Source organism: Tuber melanosporum, assembly GCF_000151645.1.
Source record: "Tuber melanosporum whole genome shotgun sequence assembly, scaffold_20, strain Mel28".
In the NCBI taxonomy this organism is placed as follows: Eukaryota; Fungi; Ascomycota; class Pezizomycetes; order Pezizales; family Tuberaceae; genus Tuber; species Tuber melanosporum.
In genome coordinates this window covers 599,081-624,079 of record NW_003298864.1, presented here as the reverse complement: position 1 = coordinate 624,079, position 24,999 = coordinate 599,081, and the positions used below count along the sequence as shown (strand labels likewise).

The window sequence follows — 24,999 nt, the reverse complement described above, 5'->3', positions numbered from 1 at the left end:
TAATCGCGGGTTTGAGTAATTTACAAAGTCTAATGGGCAGGATCGCTCGAGTGTAACTGCAGTGAGGTGATAACTAAAACCGTTTACACGGTGCTACAACCAATTCACCCAGCTTTCGCATTGGCTATATTGTGAAAAAGCCAAGTACTCACTGTCTAGTTGAGACACCTGTCATTCGGTTAATGCTTATGGCCGTTCATGATATTGCGGAGCCGGTAAATTATGATTTTTCAAATACAGCCGTAATAGAAACACTAGAAACCTCTCACTGCCAATCCCCCCAGAGTCCCTTTGTCCCTATACAGATACCACGCCGCTCGGTGAAATAAACATTTAAAAGAAAAGAGCCCCATAACGAAAACCAACGACCGCGGTGTGGCCCGAAACCAAGGGACATTAGATTAACGACAGGCCTCCATCTGATAAGGTAGTATAGATGTATAATCGGGTGCACAGTTACTATGATGTTTGAGTATTGGCTAAAGATAACGATAAAATACGTACTAGTTGTGAAAGTCTGCCCTTAGGACGAGAGTATCATGGTACAGTGTTACCGGGCAAGGTGGGTGGATCAGACGTGTCTTGGATGCAAAACTTGTTTCGGGTAAGTTGCAGTGAGAAATGAGGGGATGGATAGTGTACTGAACAACTCACAAACTACAAGAACGATTAGTAGATATCCAGGCCTTGATGAAATCATTTTACTCACTTGCTATATGGCACGAGTGGTTGTGAGGAGCACAATATGTGAGTGGGGGAAGATGGAAGGGGGAACAATAGATTTACTAACGAGCTGCAACGCAATAGCAGGTAAGTATTAGGTACAAGTGGCAGGGGAGGGGATAGATGCTTGCATACAAACTACGAGGGGCAAATTCGATGTGGTTAGCGGTCTGAAGAGGCAGCATGTGGAGATTCGGAATACTTACATCCTATGTGGGAATGCAAGAATGATCTTAGCCTTGAATGGGCAGAAGTAGCGGCTACCTAAACTAATGTGCATGACATACAACCTAGAATTATAGGGGAATACATTAGTGCGGTTGAAATAGGTGGGAGATGAAATACCGGTGCACTTACCAACTTTAATGCTTGGCGAGTCAGAGGTCGGCAGTTGTCGTGTCACCTAACTGTAGTTAAAATTTTTCACTTACTCGCTACGACGAATAGACAGCCAGAGGTTAGTAATTATCTCATCCCTGAACCGGGGTTTTTCTTACTTTCTACAGCATATAGCCAGCCAGAGGTCAGCAGTTGTCTCGTCCCAGGACTGTGATTAATCCTCTATACTTACCGCATACTACACCCCGGGTTTCGGAGGTTAGCAATTTCCTCACCTCCGAGTAGTAAGTTTGTCCTGTGTACTTACTATCTACAGCGTACAGCAAGCTAGATGTTAGAAATTGTCCCAAAACCGGGGTTGACTCTGGCTACTTACAAACTATAACACACGGGGAGTTAATGGTCAGCAACTGTCTCGTCCCATAAACGCTGCTTGTCCTATTAACATACGTGCAATAAAACATAGCGAGGAAGAGGTCAGTACCGTATGAACTGGAATAATTGAACTTCGCACTAAGAGGTTAAAATAAGGTGAGCGTTCGGAAAGTAGCGGTTTGATCAGAGATGACTGATTTTGGCTTTGAGACAGGGTCCAAGGGCTATGATTCCCAACCTCACCTCTTCTTCTCTGTGAGTCAGGATTGTGGTGATTGAACGCGTTCTATTGTAAATAAAAGGTCTATAAAGAAGAATTTATTAGTAAAAAATAAAACAATTTCTCAATTTCTTCAATCCACTTTTATTATTTTCTTAATACCCATATTGAAAGATTGAGATACCACCAAACTCAGCCAGAAGAACAAAAGTGAATCGCATTCTTGGACCATTGCCTGCAAGTGGGTTTCATGCAGGGGTTCAGAAAAAGCCAGGTCCGAAGAGGCAGACACTCCCAGAATGGCTGTGTACACTGCCTGTAACCGGTACGGGTACTTGGTTATTGGTTTTGTTTTATGTTTTGTTTTAAGTATCGGTTTGATACTTGGTTTGTTTTAAGTATCATTTGATACTTGGTTTTGTTTTATGTTTTGTTTTAAGTATCAGTTTGATACTTGGTTTATTTTAAGTATCGTTTGATACTTGGTTTTGTTTTATCTTTTGTTTTAAGTATCGGTTTGATACTTGGTTTGTTTTAAGTATCGTTTGATACTTGGTTTTGTTTTATGTTTCGTTTTAAGTATCGCTTAAAGAGTATCAATTGATACCCTTGATTAGTTTTGTTCATGCTAGACATGAACAGATTTGTGTATTTAAAGACCGCCTGTTTCTACGATAGAAAAGGGAGACTTCGACAGACAGTATTTCAATATACTTGGTTGAACGGTTACTTCTTTGTTCCTCAGTACGCCCTCGAAGCCTCCTTTAGTTCTCAGCTCTCGCCTCCTCTCTGGAAGAGCAGGCCACCTGCCAACTATCGTATCTATTATCGATAACGTGATTAGCACCTTGCGAACACGTTACATTTTTTTAACCTCAGCAAGTGGTTAAGAACCTGTCCCCGGATTTAGGCCTGATCAACCTATCGATATCCACCTCAGAACGCTAGCGGAGAGAAGCGGCAGAATCACAGCACATTCGGCTTCATCTCAAACCCAAGATAGAGTCTTTGACGACCAGGAGTGGGAAGCAAATCCCACGGCAAGATCTTACAAGAATGAAACAACCCCGGAGCTCCGCCAAAGAGCCGGGCGATCCTGCAAACACGGAAGACACATAGCCCCCAGGAGAATTCCCTTCTACTCCAGCAAAGAAACCTTCCTTTGAACCTCCAAACGACCCAGAATCTAGTAGCGAATCAGATATGGCTAGCACAGGAGGAGGGCCTTCTGGAGGAGGGAAATCTCGGGCAAGGCCTGAAGAAGAGGAGGTACCCGCAGCATTTGAACCCCCTAAGTTTAAACTTCACCTCCCAGCGAAGTTCACAGGCGAAGGGAAAGACCTCAAACCTGAAGCCTTTGAACGATGGGCCACAGAACTCTCACACTTCCTACTCTTACAAGGAAAAGATGTGGAAGACCCTACAACCGGACTTATCATTGGATCATTCTGTGAAGGAAAGGCAACCGACGCATACCACCAATGCTATAAGGACTTCGGCGGGAATGTAAGATTAAGAGGATCTACAGTTCTCGATTACCTGAAAGGACGATTCCAATCCTCTATAACCAACGACCTCCTATACAACAAATTCAACCAGCTCCAGCAAGTTAACGGAACGCATGTCAAGCGAATCACCGATGTGGCTACGGACTTGATAATGTATAAGGACCGAATGGAGAGAGGAAGCATCTCCAAATACATCCTGAAGCGACGATTCTACGACACCATGCACCCTACCCTCCGGTGAGAAGTAGAACCACTCGAGGAAGATGGCGATGATATTGCAGTAATTATTGCAAGAGCAGAACGAAAGGACGCCATTCTCCATGAGACCAAGGCCTACAAAACACAGACTTCCTCTAGTAGAAACAGCCAGCCAAGACACAAAGCCTCCAGCAACTCTGGAGATGACACCCCACGGGTTTTCAAGAAGAAAACAAAATCCTCCAAAGAATCGAGACGGGAAAAAGGAGAATGTTTTGAATGTGGAAAAACAGGACACATGGCAAAGAACTGCCCTTCGAAGAGAGGAAAAGGAAAGGCAATTAAGCAAGAGGCATCGGCCAACAATGTTGAAAGCGATAACGCCCAATCTAGTGAATATGAAGAAATCCATATCGGATATATCGATGTGGAATGCAACAGTGTTCGACCTCTGGCTACATTCAAGGCACACACCGCTCTGGAAGGAACAATCCTAATCAATGGTAAAAAGGCTCGAGTCCTATTCGACACTGGTGCAATCAGAAGAGATATGATCAGTAATGCCTTTGTCTCTGTCCATGGACTCCCCACTCGAGACCTTCACCAACCCATACCAGTCAATATGGCTGTAAAAGGATCACAATCCACAAGCCATAAAACCTGTAGTGCAACCATTCGACTTGGTTCAGCAGTCCTACCCCCCCAGGAAATGCTGATTGGAAACTTAGCCAAATACGATGCCCTAATAGGCATGCCATTCCTGAACCGCCACAAAGCTATAATCAGGTGTGGGGAATCAACCATCGATTTCCCAGATCAGAAGGTCAGAGTCTCATGCAAGCCAACAAGCGGAGAGTACCGAGCAGCAGTCTGTGAAGCAACTACCCAAAAACTATTGGATGAATGCTCTGATGTTTTCCCTGATCAAATACCCGAAGAACTGCCACCTATAAGAGAGGTGAACCACCACATCCGCCTCCGAGACCCCTCCAATCTCAAGAACCAACTGACCTACTCTATTCCTGACGCATACAAAAGCCCACTTTGTGATTGGATCAACCAACAACAAAGAAGAGGAGTCATCTACCGGGCAGAAGCCCCAGGTGCCGCTCCTATGTTTGTGCAACCCAAAGCAGATGGCAAGAGGATCCGTCCCTTGGTTGATCTCAAACTACGGAATGAAAACACGGTTATGGACAGCTCCGCTATCCCAAACCAAATACAGATCCTAAATGCAGTTGGACGGGCTAGATTCCGAAGTAAGATTGATCTAAGCGATACCTACTTCCAAACTAGGTTAGACCCAGAAAGCGAACGCTACAACAGTTTCAAAACACCCTTCGGAAGTTTCATTAGCCGAGTTATGTTGCAAGGTGATATGAATGCGCCCGCCACCTTTATGCGAATTATGGAAAACCTCCTAAGCGAATACCTCCACCATTTTGTTTGGGTCTACATTGATGATATTCTCATCTTCTCGAACACCGCAACAGAACATGCCTACCATATAGGTTTGGTTTGTACCAAACTTAGGGAAGCTAAATTCTACGCTAGCAGAAACAAATCAATCCTGTTTGCCGACAAACTCGATATTCTAGGACATGTTATAGATGATGAAGGAATACATGCAGCCCCAGGAAAAATAGCCTGCTTAACGGAATGGTCAACACCCCGGAATCAAAAGGAACTCATGCGATTCCTAGGACTAGTCAACTATATTTCCCAGTTCCTTCCACACCATGCCACTGTAACAGCGCCGCTCACGGACTTTACCGGTAATGCAGAATTTGTCTGGACCCACACTCATGACCAAGCCTTTACCAACATCAAGGAATTGATTAAAAACGCCAATGTTATCCAACCTATCGACTATAGTAAACCAGAACCGATATGGTTGATTACTGACGCATCAGATGTTGGAGTTGGAGCATGGGTTGGGCAAGGGGCCTCCCATGAAACGGCAAGGCCGGCGGCATTACACAGCAGGAAGTTCACTAACTCACAGATGAACTATGGAACAACAGACAAGGAAGCCCTTGCTGTGATTGATGCTCTCGCCGCCTTCAACCACATCCTGATGGGCAATACCTTCACCATTGTTACCGACCACCAACCTCTCACTAATCTTAAAACAGAAAGGATACCAGGAAGAAGAAGAACAAGATGGATAGGCGAAATCAGCAAATACGATGCAAAAATTATCTACACCCCTGGAAGAACGAACTATTTAGCAGATGCTCTTTCCCGCCTATATGAGAATCAAGACCTCGCAAACCCTCCCCTTGTTCACGACCACACAAGACAAAGCGAGGACAGCCCTGACGACACCTCCTATGAACAAGAAACATCGATGGTTGCGGCCAGCTCTACTACTCCCTCCAATCCTTTCTCTTACACCATGTACAGTGCTGCTGGAACAGAACGAGGAAAGGACGTTGATGAAGAATGGAAAGACAATTGCACGCTCCGCAGCACACCTCCTCACGAACTTGAACAAAGTAGACTCCACTGGTCCCATTGCTATCACGACACCTGCCCTTTTCACCAGACTGAGATCAAGTTCGGCAACAGATACCAATGACCATACTATATTCCTGCTGATGGTTCCAAAAACACCAGTTTCGACACCGTTGAAGGAGCAGAAGAAGTGATCAATGAAGATGAATCAACCCAACCTCCTTATACCCTTAACCCTGTTCCAACACGATACCAAGGTCTTGAAGAACTCGAACAAGCAGCAGCCTACATGGATGCAATATCCTATTTACACCCCCCACAGTCAGCCCCGCCATCCTCTCCTCCCATAATCGATTCACGACCACTATATGGTGGACCCTTACGAGTATACAACAATGAAACTATTGTCTCGGTCATACCCCCTACTATTCCCGAGCATCGGCGTCAACTCTACGAAACCTTTGAGGAAGAGGAAGCCCCTATCGAACCAACAAGAGGATCCCTAATCGAGGATGAACGAGATGTTAGATCAACCACAGAAGAATTAACCTCCTCTTTCCGAAGCCAAATGATAGCAGGATACCGCCATGACCCGATTTACTTCAAAGCCATGGATGCCTCCAGGCATGGAGACCTCGCCGCCTACAACATATCCAATGGAATGGTCTTTACCAGCACCCGTTATGGAGAACATTGCCTATACGTACCAAAAGGCCATATGTTCAACGGAATGACGATTAGAGAATATGTCATATCCGAGATTCACAACAAAGGACACCATAATGCAGATCGCAACCTCCAATATGGCTCAGAATATGTCTACTGGCCTGAAATGCGAAAGGACTTCCGCGATTTTGTCAGGCAATGCGAACTCTGCCAGGCAAATAAGGAGCGAACACAACTTCCTGAAGGGAAAGCTCAGACCCTCCAACTACCATGTGAAATATTTGAATCCTATGCCATCGATTTCGCAGGACCATTCAACAAATCCGCCGGATATGACACCATATTGGTAGCTGTGGATCGATTCTCTGGATACACCTGGTTAATACCAATGTAGGTTACCGACTCCTCCAAAGACACCTGGAATAACCTACAACGACACTTATTTACCCCCCACGGGTTCCCCTTATCTATTGTCAGTGATGCTGATCCCCGCTTTACCGCCAGATTCTGGAAGCAAACCTTAACCTCTCTCGGAATAAACCACATTATGGCTGCCCCAGGACACCATGAGACTAATGGCCAAGCAGAACGAAAAATCCGCGAGGTCAAGACTGGGATTAGGAACATGATCAATGAACGACAAACCAACTGGGAACCAGCCCTAGTTGAACTAGCCGCATATATCAATGCCGGATTTTCAGATACCCTGGGAATGTCACCATATAAGGCAGTCTTTGGCCGCCCATACCCTCTCCTACCTACAATACTATTCAAGAACTCCTCAGTCCCTGCCTCCGATGACCATCTAAACCGCCACCAAGCAATTCGGAACGATGCCTTCCAAGCTGTTAAGGCTGCCCGATTCCGAAGCACCACTACTGCCAAGAAACGACGTCGCAAACATGTTCCCATCTCACCAGGAGACATGCTCATGGTACACGGTAACATGTTTATTACCAATGTCGGACGCAGCAAGAAACTACAACCCCGATGGCGAGGACCCTTCAAAGTCATATCCTTTGACGAGCATACAGAGAATTACACTGTCCAGATGGATGGACGCATGTACCGCCGCAATACTGTAGTCTTCCACGCCTCAGCTGTCAAACGATTCCATCCAAATGACGACTCCAAGTTTCCTGGAAGGACCCACTCTCGGAGTGCACCTATCATCATCGAGAAGAAGGATGAATGGGAAGTTGAAGAAATCAGAGACCACCGCCTTTGGCATGGAAATGATCAATTCCTAGTCAAATGGAAAGGATATCCGACGAGCGAAAACAGTTGAGAACCACTGGAAGGACTTGAGCACGCTATGGATATGGTAAACGGATGGTGGAAAGACAACATGCAAAACGAATCCCTCCCCCCAACAATCAATTATATCACCATATGCTGGACACCTACAATGCCAGAAACTGAGCGATGGCACACAGAACTCGAAACTAGAGATGGATTTTGGGCACCACACCTTGAGTCAGAGTTCGAAAGTAGCGATGAGGAGAATCAAGCTATGGAGCAGGCTCTCGACAACTTTATCTAGTCACCTATCACCATCCGAATACCATAACGATGTCAAACTATGTGGAGCTCAATGTGAGGCAGCGACAACAGGTTGTTGGACTGTTGTTGAACCGCGATGTTATCCAACTTGAGGACTACTTCGAAATCCTCTGGATTGACTACTGTCCGGATTGTGATCATGCTTGGGTTGATGTACAGCACGAATCTGGTATTCGTGACTACTGTGATTTAGATTTCTTTGAGTCTAAGTGTTTCCTTAGAGTTTCCTCTTGTCCTTGGTGTGATACCTATGATGAAGAGTTTTTAGCGGAAACTGAAGCCATGAGTTTCTCGGAATCCGCCTTTGATGATTATTAGTTTTTTTCTTTTTTTGTTTAAACAGTTGTTTTGTTTTGGGGAATGTAACCGGTACGGGTACTTGGTTATTGGTTTTGTTTTATGTTTTGTTTTAAGTATCGCTTTGATACTTGGTTTGTTTTAAGTATCGTTTGATACTTGGTTTTGTTTTATCTTTTGTTTTAAGTATCGGTTTGATACTTGGTTTGTTTTAAGTATCGTTTGATACTTGGTTTTGTTTTATGTTTTGTTTTAAGTATCAGTTTGATACTTGGTTTGTTTTAAGTATCGTTTGATACTTGGTTTTGTTTTATGTTTTGTTTTAAGTATCGGTTTGATACTTGGTTTGTTTTAAGTATCATTTGATACTTGGTTTTGTTTTATGTTTCGTTTTAAGTATCGCTTAAAGAGTATCAATTGATACCCTTGATTAGTTTCGTTCATGCTAGACATGAACAGATTTGTGTATTTAAAGACCGCCTGTTTCTACGATAGAAAAGGCAGACTTCGACAGACAGTATTTCAATATACTTGGTTGAACGGTTACTTCTTTGTTCCTCAGTACGCCCTCGAAGCCTCCTTTAGTTCTCAGCTCTCGCCTCCTCTCTGGAAGAGCAGGCCACCTGCCAACTATCATATCTATTATCGATAACGTGATTAGCACCTTGCAAACACGTTACACTGCCAAAGCTAGGCGAGAATCCCTACCGGTCATACTCAGTTAGTTACAAGCATCATATATTATCCTATTGGCAAACACCATCCATACCACTCAGCTTGAGTGTAAAACGTAAGCCAATACACACTGAGGTTGCCAATCAGTTTAAGCTGTCAGAGGGGAATCTTCCAAGGTGGAAATGGGAGGAGATAGAGGCAAAGTTTCGGGGCCAGAGGAAATTGCAATGTCAGAAAGAGGAGGGAGGAAGAAAGTGATAACAGGAGGTTATGGAACGTGACCTGTATGACAGGTTCTGGGTGCAGAGAGCAAGAGGAGGAATTGTTCGTCATGGCTGGGCTAGGAGGATTAGCAAGGAGCTTTACCAAAAGCATTATCCAATGGACTTACCTACCAGATTCTGATTTTCAAACTGATGGTTTGGTGGTTTCCTTCAGTGGCATCGAATATCTGTCTAATTTGTAACTAATAAGGCAAGTCTGCTGCTTTTTGATTCTAGTAGTGCAATTCTTAGCTGGATGTACTTTAATAGGTTTAACTCACAGCTTTTCGATAACTAGCAAGAGGGTTTTGGGGACTCACCTGCTACTATTAGTTGTTACCATCTATCTAACATTAGCAACATGGACCAAACTCCTCTTCTGTTGGAGTATCTTGAAGGAAGAACTTACAATCAAATTGGTGATAAAACTATTTGGGTTCAAAGTAGTCAGTCAGGATGAGATAAGAGGGAGGGGACTATTTAACTCACAGTTTTTGCTGATGGAGTTCCTTGCATAAAACCGTTAATTTTTTTCCATGGTCAAGTGATTGGAGGTGGGGTTGTAAGAAAGCAGAGTGAGTATAACCCATGGGTTATATTTAAATTCAATCCAAAGGCCTATGTCAATATGGAAAACTTGCTCCAGTGGCAGGAGGAACAGTTTATTCCTGTCCTAGATCAAAGGCCAATACTGTTAGTACTTGACCTTTTTGCTGTCCACAAAATACCAGAGGTACTCGATACATTCCTTGCAAATAACATCACTGTGAGTACTTGTACCAAGGTTGTGGCAGCTGGCCACAACCTTGGCACTCCTCCTGAGTGCCCGACAGCTCAATATAACTTTTCAGCCCAATGTCACTATGTGGCTTAACATCACTTTGTGGCTCAACATCACTTTGTAGTTAAAGATTATATGTAATTTTAGAATATACTTAACTTGATCATAATATAGTAAGATGTTATAGTATGTATCAAACAAAGTAGCTAGTTTATATTCAACTATTTTATTCAACCTATTATCAATCATAGCCTCCACATCATCTATTATTCTTCCGAGCCAGTGCATTGAACCATATGCTGATATTGAGTCCCGAATTCAGGCTGCACTTGCAGACTTACAAAACTCTAAACAGCATTCACCAAATATTGCTGCAACTGCTCAAGCCTATGAAATTCCTATTCCATGTAACATGTTCGCAAGGTGCTAATCACGTTATCGGTAATAGATACGATAGTTGGCAGGTGGCCTGCTCTTCCAGAGAGGAGGCGAGAGCTGAGAACTAAAGGAGGCTTCGAGGGTGTACTGGGGAACAAAGAAGTAACCGTTCAACTAAGTATATTGAAATACTGTCTGTCGAAGTCTGCCTTTTCTATTGTAGAAACAGGCGGTCTTTAAATACACAAATCTGTTCATGTCTAGCATGAACGAAACTAATCAAAGGTATCAATCGATACACTTTGGTAAAACTCTTTAAGTATCAAAGCGATACTTAAAACAAAACATAAAACAAAACCAAGTATCAAACAATACTTAAAACAAACCAAGTATCAAAGCGATACTTAAAACAAAACATAAAACAAAACCAAGTATCAAACGATACTTAAAACAAACCAAGTATCAAAGCGATACTTAAAACAAAACATAAAACAAAACCACTAACCGAGTACCCGTACCGGTTACATTCCACATTTCCATCATTGGTGGAGAAGGCATCAATCTAGGCAAGATTACCCTAGTACCAACTATGTACTTTCAGAGAATCAAGAACTCACTGTATGCCAGTACCTAGACCACCTTAATACTATTAGAACCAGTGCATGACCTCAATAGTATCTGGCTGTGCAAATTTCTTTCTTCAAAAGTCCTATTCCGGCCCTATTCTAGTGCCAGTAGTGAGTAAGCAATTGACCTGACACTTCCTTAAATGCCATCCAGAGTATTTTATCTGTAAGCAATATAAAATTAATACTAACCATAAAAATGCACACAGTGATGTGTTTGCTAGGTGCTAGTTATGTTTTGGGAGGGGGTATCATAGTTGACAGGTGGCCTGCTCTTCCAGAGAGGAGGCAAGAGCAATGAACTAAAGGAGTCTTCAAAGCTGTACTGGGAAAACTTAAAGAAGTAATCTTTCAACTAAGTATATTGAAACACTGTCTGTTGAAGTGTGCCTTTTCCATTGTGGAATCAGGCAGTATTTAAATACACAAATTCATTTATGTCTAGCATAAATGAAACTAATCAACAATATCAAGCGATACTCTTTGGTAAAACATCTTAAGTATCAAAATGATACTTAGAATAAAACATAAAACAAAATCCTTAACTGAGTACACATACCTGTTACAGGTATTAAACAACAAGCAAGGTTGAGAAAATAAATGTATGATAAATAATATAAATTAAAAGCTTCGAATATTATAGTCAAGTAAGGGTTTTTTTTAAAAAAAAAAAAAAAGAATAATAATCTTAAGCCACAAAGTGATTTTGAGCCACAAAGTGATGTTAAGCCACAAAGTGACGTTGAGCTGAAAAGTGACGTTGAGCTGTCAGGCACTCAGGAGGAGTGCCCAGGTTGTGGGGGCTAGCCACAACCTTGGCACGAGTACCACTGATCGGACGAAATTATTTGATCGAGTATCGTACCGTACTATATTACACCACTGCTAGATCCCCTTATAGATCCCATTACCCGATTCCCAAATCCAGGAAATAAAACTCCGACTCTAGCTTTCTGGCTTCGCCTGCTATTAATACTAGGAAATAGCCATGTCCGTACCAGCATTTAGGCAAGGACGGGTGCAGTGCCGCTCTGCTCATCTCGCAGTAAGCATGGTATGATACTAGGAGAGGCAACTCTGTTACCCTAAAGAGATTCCCAAAGCCCTATCAACCCAACGTTTCCCGTTATGATATGATAGCAAAGTATACAAGTAAACCCTACATGAAAACCTACAAATCAGGGCTTAAGCCGTACCATATATTATGTAATGTCGTACCGGACATCTTGGGGTGTGTGCACGAACAAGAACCACCGGAAAACAGGCAGTTGGACAACGATTTTTCTTTTCTATCCATCATGGATTGGGTTTAGTCCCAGCTGTTTTTCTTCTCGGTTCAGGGCCTCATTAGAGTGATCTACCAAAGGGAAGTCATTCCCGTACTCCACACCAGTAGCCAGCCAGTTACGAGGCTATTCGTGCCCGATATGACCGATGGACTTCAAAATACTCAAGCACTGCCAGTCGAGGAGGTCCTGTTGCTCACGCTATCCATGCCCACCTGCCTTGTCTCCCAAGCTGTGCGAGTACATAGCCTAATTTCTGAACAGCAGATACTCTTGCCATTTCCGTCAGCTGAGATAGGTCAAAATTACTTTTATGATTTAATAGAATTGCGTATACCACATCAGCTAATGAGATTCCACACATCCTGAATAAGGTACACAGGAGGTGGATTAGATATCATGGGGCAGGGAAAACCGCGACATCACCACTTTTCCCACATCCTGTGGACCTTGTGCTACTTTGTCTTCTCTATAAAACGATTGGGGAAGAATCCGCTATCCTACTATCATATCAATTTTTTCCCTTTAAAGTTAGCCTAGTTGGTGTATCAGAATATATGCTCTTTAGAAAAATTTATCGCGATATATCTGTATTGGTGCATGCTAAATGGAGCCCAAGTGTTGCTGGCAAAACAAAATAAAGGAAGGAAAGGGGGAGGGTTTTGGGGAGAAGCGAAACCGCTGCTCGGGTATCTGTGAGCTGGAGTGGTATGATAGGGGAATTGGTACTCTGGGCTACTTTGCTCGCCCATGGCCAGTTTAATTTCCACTTTTGAAGCTGGGGTCGGTTAACACGGAAATGTTCACTAGTATTTCGGTGCTGAATGAAGGACTCACAATTAGGCCCTTTACTCTGTCTCGCTTCCGCCCCTTGGTTATGCTGCCTGCTGCGTCGCTAGTATCTGTCCTCTTATCTTCCGATGTTGCCCACTCTTCCTGTAATCACTAAGTAATGATAAATGGAACATACCTCATACAACTCTCCACCAAACCCGCAGGCATAGCAATATATTTACTCTATCGAAATTCCTACATCCTCATGTCTCTCTCCATATGATGCCTTGATCCCAAAATTTATAGGACTTCTCTTTCCTCTGTAGTTTTTAATTTCTTATTTGTATACCTCTACATTCTTATTTTCCTCTAATTTACTCTACTAATAAACTCACTTTCAGAATCTTTACAAACCCACCTCCCCTCCAGTTACGCTCTTTCATAGTCTGGGTTCATATAGCTAGTATTGGTTTCTTAATAGGCATGTATTGGAGGAGATATTGCCTAATGAAACCCTTTTCCCAGCCGGAGGAACAAGCGAAACTCGCATATCAGATCGCGGACTTGTGTCAGATGATGATCTCGCACTTTAGAAAGTCTAAAGGACTGAGCAGAGAGGAGCGTAGACTACGAACTATGAGAGTCTTTATGAGCCCCACATTCTTTTGTTAGCTTGAGGGTGGGCAGAGGAATGGGGGACATACATACCTTTAGAGAGAGATGTATGCACAGCCTCATTCGCAAAGTTTTCATATCCTTCCGAGTACCCCATGGTATTGGAAACGCTTCGCTAACCCCCCCCCCCCATTATCCCCAGAAGCATACCTAAGAAGAGTCAGTTGGTTGGCACAGCTTCTGAAATACAAGGAAGGGTATGAGAACTTTGCGACTACGGCTATGGTAACAGGTGGGAGAATGGAATGACCCCTCTGCCACAATCCATATATACCCCTCTCGCTATTTAGTTTCATTTTGTTTAGTAGCCTTTTAAAATCCCCATGGCAATGTTCCTACTTGGGGTTGCATTCCTGCCGAGTGATAGTCTGTGATCACGATCGCGGTACTGGCGCTCGTGGTTTTCCTGCTCCGGAGTCATAGCTGCTTAGAAGTGGATATTCTCTAAAAAGTACTATACCGGTGGTATTCGTGACCTACTAAACACTGGGCGAAACTGAAACAAGAAGTGGCAGCAAAGACCGGGTAAAAGTGGAAATATCATACCTTGATATTCTCGGCATACCGAGCGGGGGCTTATCCCGGAGCACCCGATACAGACGTTTATCAGGCCATCCGATATCGGAACTATCCCATAACAATTATTTACCTGCCACGGAGGTACCGGAAACAGACTAATGGGGCGGGGCATACGCGAGACAACCCACCCACCGACCACAGTAACCTTCGGTCACAAAAAAAAGTAAAAAAAAACTCCAACATCAAGTGTTGGTGAGGGTGGGAATCGTGCTTATCCGGGAAATGGAACGGGGGCTTTTCAGGTCCAATACGAGATTCACCTGGCTTTCACGATATATCTCCGGGTCTCATAATTGGGTATTTCTTGGAAATCGTGGGTGCTACTCGACATGCTCAGAGCCTACTCGACATGCCCGGATGCCCAGGTTATTGTTTCACTTGTTCAGGTAGAGGTTTCGGAGATGCGCTTTGCAGAAGCGCATCCGAAGAAGGAAAACATGGGCCTACCAGAAGCAGTAGGGAAGAGTCAAGGGGATGGAGTGGTGATTGCCGGGGGCTACGAATAGTGGGTGCCTTTGTGAAGCCCGCCTTTCTTTTGTTAACATAGGAGTATGTAGAGGAAGGGAAACTTGTGTGGATGAGCACGGACAAGAGTGGACATTTCTGGTGATCGTTGGAAAGATAGGAGGATGCCTTTCGTTGTAATTTATATATGTTTCTATTTTTAACTGTTTTGTTAGTTGCTTGTGTTAAAAGATAGTATGGAGAGAGAATCGAACGAGAACGAGCCAGCTTCCCCACTTCATCCAAAGTCCTGCTCTAGCGATCATTGATTTTCTGTTGCGTTACTAATCGCCGTTTCATCTCGTTTCGTTTCGCCGTTCAAAAGATATTCAAGTCGGTATGATACCTTCTGGTACATCCCGAATCGGGAGCACGATCCTCCTACCCCACCCGATTGAGGGGCAGGTGCGAAAATCAATGTACGATATTTATAAATACATCCCGTTTGGTGCACCATCCCACTCACCACTGCACTCACCTTTTGATTCCCGCCATTCTTGCTCACACTTGCCCGCTGGGGAACGTAATTTCGCAATCCCAATTGTACGGAGAATGGCCACGACATTGAGGTCCTCCACCCCCCGGAGTGAACTAAAAACTTCACCTAACACCATAGCTCCGATCAAGAGATATATTCCTCGCATGAAAATTTCATCCAGAAAAAGACTATCACCCCCAATAGCGTGCGGGGTATCACTAAACCCACCGTTCCCGAGGGGGAGGAGAAGAGGAAGGGGAGAGAAAGGAATCGTGCCAACCTATTCCAGAGCGATACCCTATGATAATTTACTCCTCATAAACGGCTTTGCCCGTTGAGCATAACCCTCTGATGAAACTAATTCCAGCCTTAACACAACTTGCCCTTGACCGGCACTCTAACCGCAATTGCTCACTTTCTGCAAAATCTATTACCGATACCCAGGACACGACTCCTGGGAGCATCTCCGCCACAGTGCCCATCGTGTTAACTACTATCCGCCCACTCGCCCTGGCGAGGACTTTGACTAGCGCCCATACTAATACAACACAACGTAACCGGAACAGGGGGTGAAGGGGGGGTTATGGAAAAGTGATGTTGAAGATGCCAGGAAGGCTAAGGGAACTCTACCATACAATGCCCCCCCTTATCTGCCTGAACGAATATCATGTCACCAGCCAGCAAAATGCCCACAAAGCCAATCCAGGCCAAACCAAACCAGAACGTCCCACTTCAGCCCTGAGACTTTGCAGAAACGTACACCACACCGAACTCACTCCGACCCTTAATTCTACAGCTGCAGTATCCCGTCAACGAACCAGTATCCCCAACCAACCAAGAACCCAAAGATCACCCACCTCAAAACCCCAAATCCGCAATCGCACCTAAGCAAACCCACTGCTCTACACAGCACGATATGATGCGTAGTGGCCAGGCAACGGGAGGAGCAAACTCGCACGCCGTATCTCCAAACGGACATCTAAGTTATTCCCCATACAGACTCCCGAGCGGCTAGCGGAGGGTCTTGGCAAGTCTCTTGACGCTTTCCACCAAAGAGAAAAGACGCGGTGGAGGCCTACTCGGAAGTGTAGAGCAAATGCTTTGACAAATGATAGTGTTTTCACCGTCAACACTTGTCTTAGCATCTAAGCTGGTGTTGGGGACATGGGAATCCTGTCCCGCATCTCCAACAATATCAACTATCATATTTTAGTCACCGGTACTGTACTCGAGTACTTGTACAGTACAGTACTACATGCATTGGCTCTTTTCCGAAAAAAGGGCCATTTTTTCTTCCCCCTTTTCGTTCTTCCTATCCTTCTCATGAATTCTCATTATTTCTGCCCAGAAATATGATAGTTAATTTACCATTATTTTACCTTATCATATGATACTCTTTTTTCCTGCTAGAGACGGAGGTCCGGGGGTCTGTAGCTTTCGTAGGACCCTGTTTAACCGAACCTTATGATACCAAAACTTAGAAACAGTAAACGAAACACGAATAAAACTTGAACAAAAATCCTCAACGTTTTGCGGAAAAAAATCTCTTGACTTTGACTTTTTGTTGATAAAACAGGGTTTATGCGATGTCTGTAAGTCCCACTTCAATCTACGACACCTTTTTCCTCTTGTTACCTTTGTGTATTCAAATACACTAGGCCAAACATGGGGACATGGTTGGCTAACATTATAAAGTAACCTAATGCAAGTTCCCGCCTTCCTCGTTACCGAGAAATCGTCTTTTTAAACTTGAAAAACCCCTACCGAAGTTATTGCCGAAAGTCGCAGTGTGGTTCAAAGTATCAGATATACGAGTGCTTTCCCAGCTTTTCCCACCCACTTCAGCTATAAGTGTTTGCACCTACAGCCATCAAAACAACCCCCACCTCGTATGGAAACATCTCGCCTGGCACTTGCATACTTGCACCACTTGACAAAAACACAAAAAATAGTCTCAGGAGAGACAATTGAGCCAGCGATTAACTAGCAAAAAAAAAGATAAATAAAACATCTATCGATACCAATATCGTCTAACCAGCTTAGCAATTACTACACTGAGCTTTGATTCCAGCCTCTCCATCCTCAACTCCACCCTTACCATCTTCGACTCCACTCTCTGCATCCTTGATACCAAGACCTCAACACGTGATTCCAAAAATTTCACCCGATTCCTATATAAATCCCCAAACCTTCATATCAAGAAGCATGGTAGCAGTAGACTTTGTAAACATTCTAAGAGCAGAAAGCAGGGACCTACAGAAATGGAACTGGTGCATACTGCTGAAATTCCGAGTAGAATTGTTCCGGCGACTAATCCCATCATCCACTTCATATATGTATCAGTACGACCCTGCGATCGGGAGAGAGCTTCAGCCGCAGTATCCGCGATAGCGCTGCCCTGGTTTTGGTTAGGTTTTTACCAAGTGCAAGGTGAATTTTGAGTTTCTACTGTTTCGAGTTTGCAAATCCTGCCCTGAATGGTGTTCGGTTCAGCCAATTCGCTTGTTCCCCCAATGCCGATATCAGCTGCTAATTTCTGTCCCTTCCGGAAAACTCCTTCTCTAAATCGAACATTAAAATAACTATCGAACGAGTAGGAATACTGATAAACTTGCCTGAAAAGAAGTATAGATATGACGAATTCCTAGACCAGATGTGGGCCCACTGGCACAAACCGAGTAGCTCGGAAAACGAAAAGCCTTGCTGACATACCCCCGACAGTTTTAATAGCGTGTACGTCGAGTCCAACATAATTGGTGTTGGATTGTTCAGAGAGAAAGAAAGGCTCAGGCAGCACAGGAGTGTTACCCAGTGCCGGGCTCACTATATATGTAGTACCGCACTGCTAGTCCAAGCCCATCCTATAATATCTATCCACTCCCGGAATTGGCACGTGCAGGGTGGTGAATATCAGTTTCGCCATCCTCAATTTTGCCCCAAAGTGAAGGAGAACTTGAGTTTGTAGGGGTATGATATGATAACGAATACTCGTAAGACCTCCCTCAAGACATTTAGTATTGGGGTTTGCTTCCATATGCATTCACCCACAGGCATTGGCCCACCTGCCCCCTACAGTATTTGCTGAGTGGAGGATTTTTCCCAGTGTGCTATTTCGCATGCGAAATTTCCCTTCCCCATTGCCCTCCCAGCAAGCAGAAAAAAAGAGCGTAGTGTTCGGCCCTGGGCCGGTAGGGGAGGGGTGCGGTAGCCTCATCTGATATTTTGGAGGACAGCGTCACTACATAGTGGGCACTACCTGAGATCTTGAGCATGTGCCCTTGCGCCCCGTAAGCTGATAGCGACATGATCGATATCCGGAGAGAAAGCATCCAGTCGACGAGGAATGAGAACTGAAGATATTATGAGTGTTTTTTCAAGATACAGGTAGCCTTACTAACTTATTATTACTTCATGGTATTATATATACTTATTCAACTACCACCTTTCGCCAAATCCGGTCCAGTTCGTAGAACTTCCCATTAAGGCACGCCAAGCCGCTGCGTTGCAATGCTTCTATCACCCACTCTGTTAATTTTGGAGCACTTATGACTACTCAAGCCATGTTTTTCATCTAACATCCAATCAACAAACGAAATTCATAGAAGTAAAGAGGAGCAAATGTGGAAATTTCCCATCAAGACTCTTGCTTAATTATCTTATTTATTCGGGCTGTGTTCACTGGTGGTCCAATTGGGCGATTTTGGTTGTTGAAAGGGCTAATTTCAACCCCCTAAACGACCCATGTCTTGACGAAAAATCGGATAACAGACACACTGGGAGAGCAGCTTGTGTTACCGGATCCCAAGTGCCCATACACCGGAGTACTCTATTTCCAAAAAAGACCAGGACATGGACTTGGGCGATCGTGACGTACAGCAAGCGGTAGTACAGTACCGGAGGTCTGAACTTACTGCCTTCATAGATAAAAGAATGAGCTTGGCATGAAAATATCCCAAACAAGCATGCAGCTTTGACACCTCTGATCCCTGGGTCTCCGATCACCCCCACCCATGCCCTAGTACGCCTCAACCGTAACACATGTGTCCCCAATGTGCCGAGAACTTTGAACCTTCCTAGTTTCCTTCTCCCCGAACCGTTCCGTACCCGGACATCTCGCTACACTTGCCAGCATACCACGTTGTCAGAGTTGACGCCAGTACTAGGGTACCCTACTGTACCCTAGCAACGCCTCGACGATCTCCATAATCTAGATTTAGTCTTGTGGATCAACGACGGAGTTAAACCACTTCTGTCGCCCAAATTGAGGTCGATATTACGCCTATGGAACAATACTGTAGCTCAACAGCAGGTTAAGTCTCCAGGTCGTGGAGATGGAAAGCAATGTGCACTCAGAGCACCCCCCGTAATTGAGGCCGAAGGTAGCACCACGTAGCGTCTCGAAACCCTTGCTTCCCCCAGATCCATCCACCGCATCTCATACCGGGGCGCGGAGAAATTCCTCCAGCGGCTATACCAGGAAAGCCCGCAAGAGTTTTGCCTACCGGTAGATAACACTCTCCTAATAGTTCGTCCGAACCGGAGCGTAGGGTCCGTATCGGAGATTTCGGCGAGGAGATTGGGTAGCCGGCCATTTGTCCGTCAGTGAGGGCCCATGTCCGGAATGGATGGTTCGGGTTCTGAATTGTTTGCCTAAGCTAAGTCGGGGGTTGTGTTATAGAGTTTGTGGCTTGGACTGTATGCACTCCTGCGGTGCAATGCTGTATGTAGACTATCGTCGAGAGTAATTTTGTTTATCGCTCAGTCGATCTCTTCGGGAGGGCTACCGCCTGGGAAAGCGCAATATTCAACCGGGTGCGACACACGAGATCCTTCAACCTTCCCAAGTAATTCACCAGCCATGGCCATAAGTCAACGATAAGGTTGACATGCAGATAAAATGGCCATTGTTCGTGGTTGATTACTGTGATATAAGCCTTGACCTACCCCATTGCAACGCTTCACACTACTGGTAGTATAACTACTTTTTCTTTCTATTTCGGCTCCTCTATCCCACCTTACTCCCGCCTCTAAGTTAGGTCACTCTATCCTATAGTTTCTGTGAAGAACATCCACATGCACACCCAATGCTCTGCTCACAAAAGGACAAATCTCCCTTCCATAGCCTCCTCCTCCCTGCTCGAGAAATAGCACTTTCAATCGATTATTCTTTCACCTCCCCTCAATCCTCCTCCCCCTCAACCTCCTCGTCCCACCAGTCTTTCTCAAATATTTCTCCTCTCCCTGCTCCTTGCCGCTAGCACTTGGAATAAGAGCATGTATCAGCAACTCAGCTCCCACACAGCGCAATTGCCCTCTATATTACATGGTGCCGGACTTTGCAAAACGGCCGGGAAGATTTCCGAAGAGGGTCCCTGAAACCTAAAGGTTATGATACTCAGCGATAGATCTGAGGTGGCCCGAGTAACGACCACTCTTTGGAGTGCTGGTCGGACCACCACGGATATAATAGGGGAGCGGCCAGACAAAGCTCAAGCATACGATACAACAAAGTTTCCAATACCACAACTATAGCCAAACTCCGCCAAAATTCATTCCCACTATATAACGAACAACTGGGCTCTCGTTTGGCAGGTGAGGAAATGGTTTTTTTTTTGACCTTTATAGCATTTTTGTCCCATATGAGATATTCTAAAATTGCACTTCTTTGCCTATACCACAGTAAGGTTGCTACTATGTGGATATAGATTTTTTGTGCCCCTTAGTCGCAGGGATTCGGATTTAGCAAAAGTTAAGTTTTCAAGCGAAATGGCGTTTTACATATCCCGGCTTGCCAAACAGGGTCTGAATTCCGTGACAAAGTTCTTCTCAATCTTCATCTGTCCTTTACATGCAGGGGGCGGAGTTTGCTCATACAAAAAAAAACTGCCGTAATGTCATGGGTACAGTGGATTAGGTGGTTGGGGAAAGCATCAGGAATCACTCCGGAGAATGCGGGGAACCCTTTAAACTACAGGTGTTATGTCCTCGAGGGACTCCGGGTCATATATCTTGCTCACTTTAATCTGTAAACTTTTCGTTAAGATCTATTGCCAATAGGCTCTTCTAGCCTAAGACCCCCAGGTCTCGGTATCAATGGTTTTCCCCTTTTATCCAGCGAACTTTGCTAGCACTTCCTTCACTGCAAAGGAACATTGAATTGGAGAAGTAGGCCAACACACCAGGTGTCTAGCACAATGTGATTCATTGCTCAGTGTGTAAAATCTCCTACTGGTCGGCTGGGCTCACGGTAACACAATGCGGTGAGGTGCTGTGCGCACGCGTGGCTGCTTCCCAAAACTTCCCGAAAATCAGCACTCTATTCCCTCTGTTCATCTAAAGTGATCGACCGCGGGCATCCCCGGTCATGCTATTTCCCTTTCTTCTCCTATATTCCCCATGGAACATCTCTAAAATAGGCTTCCTGAGGTATTTCCATCTGTCACCAATGTATCCTTGATAACTCATCGATTCAACCAAAAGTTATTCCAGCTATTCCTCTGATTCCACCATACATGGCAGTCTCCCGGGTACCTCAGCAGCAAAGGGGAAAATCCAACGCAAGGAATCGACGAAGGCATTAGATTACCATACTTCCCAGCGGCAGTTCAGACCCGAAACCTTTTGGACCCCATGTCTTCCCATTGGGTGACAAAAGCCTCCCCCTAGAAAGGTAGATAGACCCGGAAACATGCCCTTCCTCGTACAGGGTGTCGACAGATCTGTGGTTATGTCCAGGGATAACTCTCAAAACACCTAAATTACTTGAGTATCACTATTTCTGGCCGAGATTAGCAATCAATCTAGAATAATATTTTCCGAGAGTACACATGGTGGAGCGAGAGCTAGGGGTGTGCGATTCCGATTACTCAAAGATAAATTCGAACTGTTCCCCCGTCAACACCACGCAACCGGTGACAGAATTATGGCCTCCAAAACTCCTTCTACTAGCTCCATCAGCGAGATCAAAGAGCCAGCTCTCTACAAACTTGATGAAAAGCCTTCAAGTGTTTATGGCGAAGAGAAAGCGGTTGACAGCGAGGATGCTTTCGCCAAAGAGACTTGGAACAATCCTGCTGTGAATAAATACCGACTCTTCTCGTGTTTCGCTCTGTTCATTGCCGGGAGTCTATTCTTTTCTGCCTACGGTGTAAGCTCCACCCTTTCAATCATGTCAATTGCTCAAGCCACCAAGTACACGAAGCTAATACAACACCACAGGTCATACTCCCGCAGGTAAATAGTTCTCCTCACGAATTCTTCGGGGCTAAGTAGGAAACCCGCAGTTTGAAAAAGATTACCACCAATCACATGCTACAGTCTCCCTAGTATTTGTTGGTGTTCTCGCTGGCGCTATCCTCGCAGCCTCTGCAGCCAATATAACCCATATGTCACTCGGGCGTCGTGGTGCCGGCATTATAGGGTCCCTATGCATGGGAGTAGGAAATTTAATTCTGGCTCTGCATCCTCCATGGCCTGTCGTTCCAGTCACGATGTGTTTAATAACGTATGGTCTAGCTGGGCTTGACCCGGTCGCGAGTGCCTGGGTTGGAAGTCTCCACCATGCCAGAGGGTTTCTAGGCATGTTACAGGGCTGCTTTAGCATCGGGTCTGCAGTTTCTCCATTGATTGTCAATGCGATGGTTCAGCGCGGAATCCCGTACTATCAATTCTACCATGTTCCTGTTTGTCCCCAAATCCCTGTGATGAGTCATTGCTAACTAGGAGAAGTTTGCACTCTCGATGCTTGGGGGTATTGGATTCACATTCTCCTTTTGGAGCGAGGATGGTGAGAAGTATGCTCGAGATACCCGCAGCTCGCAAAACTCAAGCGTGGACCATACAAAGGAGATTTTGAAGAACAAGGTGTTTTCCTCGGGCTATTCTTCCAGGATATCGTTATTGACAGAACAAGGTTTCTTGGATTCTAGCGCTATTCGTGCTGGTCAGTTGGGGCGTCGAAAGTAAGTGCACCCATAGATTCAAATAACCATGAACTCGGGCTAACTGCCGTAAAAAGCTGTAATTGGCAGCTGGATGGTGGGTTTCTAGTCCGAGACAACATAAACTCCTTTCTAATTACGCAGGTCATCTATCTCACCGACGGCCTTGGGGGGTCCCTATCGAACGCTAGTCTCGTTAATGCAATGTTGTGGCTCGCCTTCACCATTGGTCGCTTTCTCCTAGTATGGGTTGATGGAGCAGTTCCCCGTAAATGGCGCGGGAAAGGCCCTGTATCGCTCTTCATCTTCTTAACGATAGTGTTAGAGCTCATGTTCTGGCTTCTCCCGACCTTTGCTGGATCTTCCGTAGCGTAGGTTCTTCCTGGATGCTTCGATTTAGAGAAATATTGACAGTGTGCAGGGCTTGCCTGCTAGGCTTCTTTTGTGGACCATTGTACCCTTTGGTAACCTAAGCCTTTGGCTTCCCCGACACATCGAGAGTTGGCTAACAGTTAACTTTATAGATCCTAAAAATGTTGACCATACTTTTACCTCCCCACTTGCACGTCTCGGCCATCGGAATTGGCAGCGCACTTGGTGCTCTGGGGAGTTGTGTCTTTCCGATCGCGGCAGGTGCAATTGCCGAAAGCAGGGGGTATTCTTCCCTTCTACTTCTGTTTGCGGTAGACTTTTTTTTCTCACAAATTTGTAGGATTACCATGATTCACCCCCTTATACTTGGGATATTCGTTATAGAATTGATCCTCTGGTACTTTGTCCCGTCGCCATCGTCGCAAACTAGGGGTGCGTAAATATGGTTAGGGGAAAGAAAAAAAATTTCCAGCCCTTGTTTCGGGAATAGCAAAAGTTATAAAATTATGGGTCAGGTCGGAGTCTGTTTTGTTAGGGTTGTTCCAGAAATGGATTAACTCGGGATCTTGTTTTGTTTCGCAAACCCAAATTTGTTCCGATGCCAGTATTATTATAGCTAGAGAGCTACTTACTATGATGATGAGGGAGAAAATTATTACAATAATAAAAGGCGATAGGAAACCGACCTCGCGGAATGGGATATTATAATTTGACTTGAAAAAAGGATTGGAATTCCCATACATACCCAACAATGGCCCATTGGGACGCATCTCTTCGATGAGAGATACAAAGGTAATGTTAAAACATCAAACACATCACTTACGCCACGTTCAAATAAGGCCCAAGTTAGGATTTTCGTTTTTTCCATTCTTTTGGGGTTGTGTACAGTACAGTACAGTACTCTACTCCGGTGGAAAGTACGGGTTGAATTATGCTGGAGAAAAAAGTCCGATTTTTAAGCCGCTCGGTTGGACCTTGCCCATGATATGTATGATCAATATTATCATCTAATATATATCCGAGGCACAGCTGAAAGACCGGAAGGACAAACTAGATATTTAGAAAAAAAAATCTAGAGACCAACCGACCCTCCCAGCCGATTCCATTCCCGGGAAATTTTTCCCAGCTGAGGGAATTCACCGCCCAATACCAGGATTTCCGAGTTCGTATAGGCCTCTCTCTACTCGTAAATGTTTGAAGGTCCCCACCATATCTGCGCCATGATACATTTCCACAGCTTAGAATGATCCAAAATACTAATTTCGCTCCCAGCGCTTGGGAGAAAAACGAAAAACGAAAAACCATTTGGTTGAGTCCATATG

At 44.7% G+C, this 24,999-nt stretch overlaps 1 protein-coding gene; it reads left to right on the top strand.

Annotated features, from left to right (window-relative positions):
• Positions 1-22,282: 22,282 nt before the first annotated feature.
• Positions 22,283-23,330, top strand: GSTUM_00005760001 (uncharacterized protein; the record flags this gene model as incomplete). XM_002837819.2 has 3 exons in its annotated part: positions 22,283-22,512; positions 22,635-23,047; positions 23,094-23,330. Exons 2-3 carry the CDS (start codon positions 22,856-22,858, stop codon positions 23,328-23,330), a joined length of 429 nt encoding a protein of 142 aa, XP_002837865.1. The 5' UTR covers positions 22,283-22,512; positions 22,635-22,855.
• Positions 23,331-24,999: the final 1,669 nt, after the last annotated feature.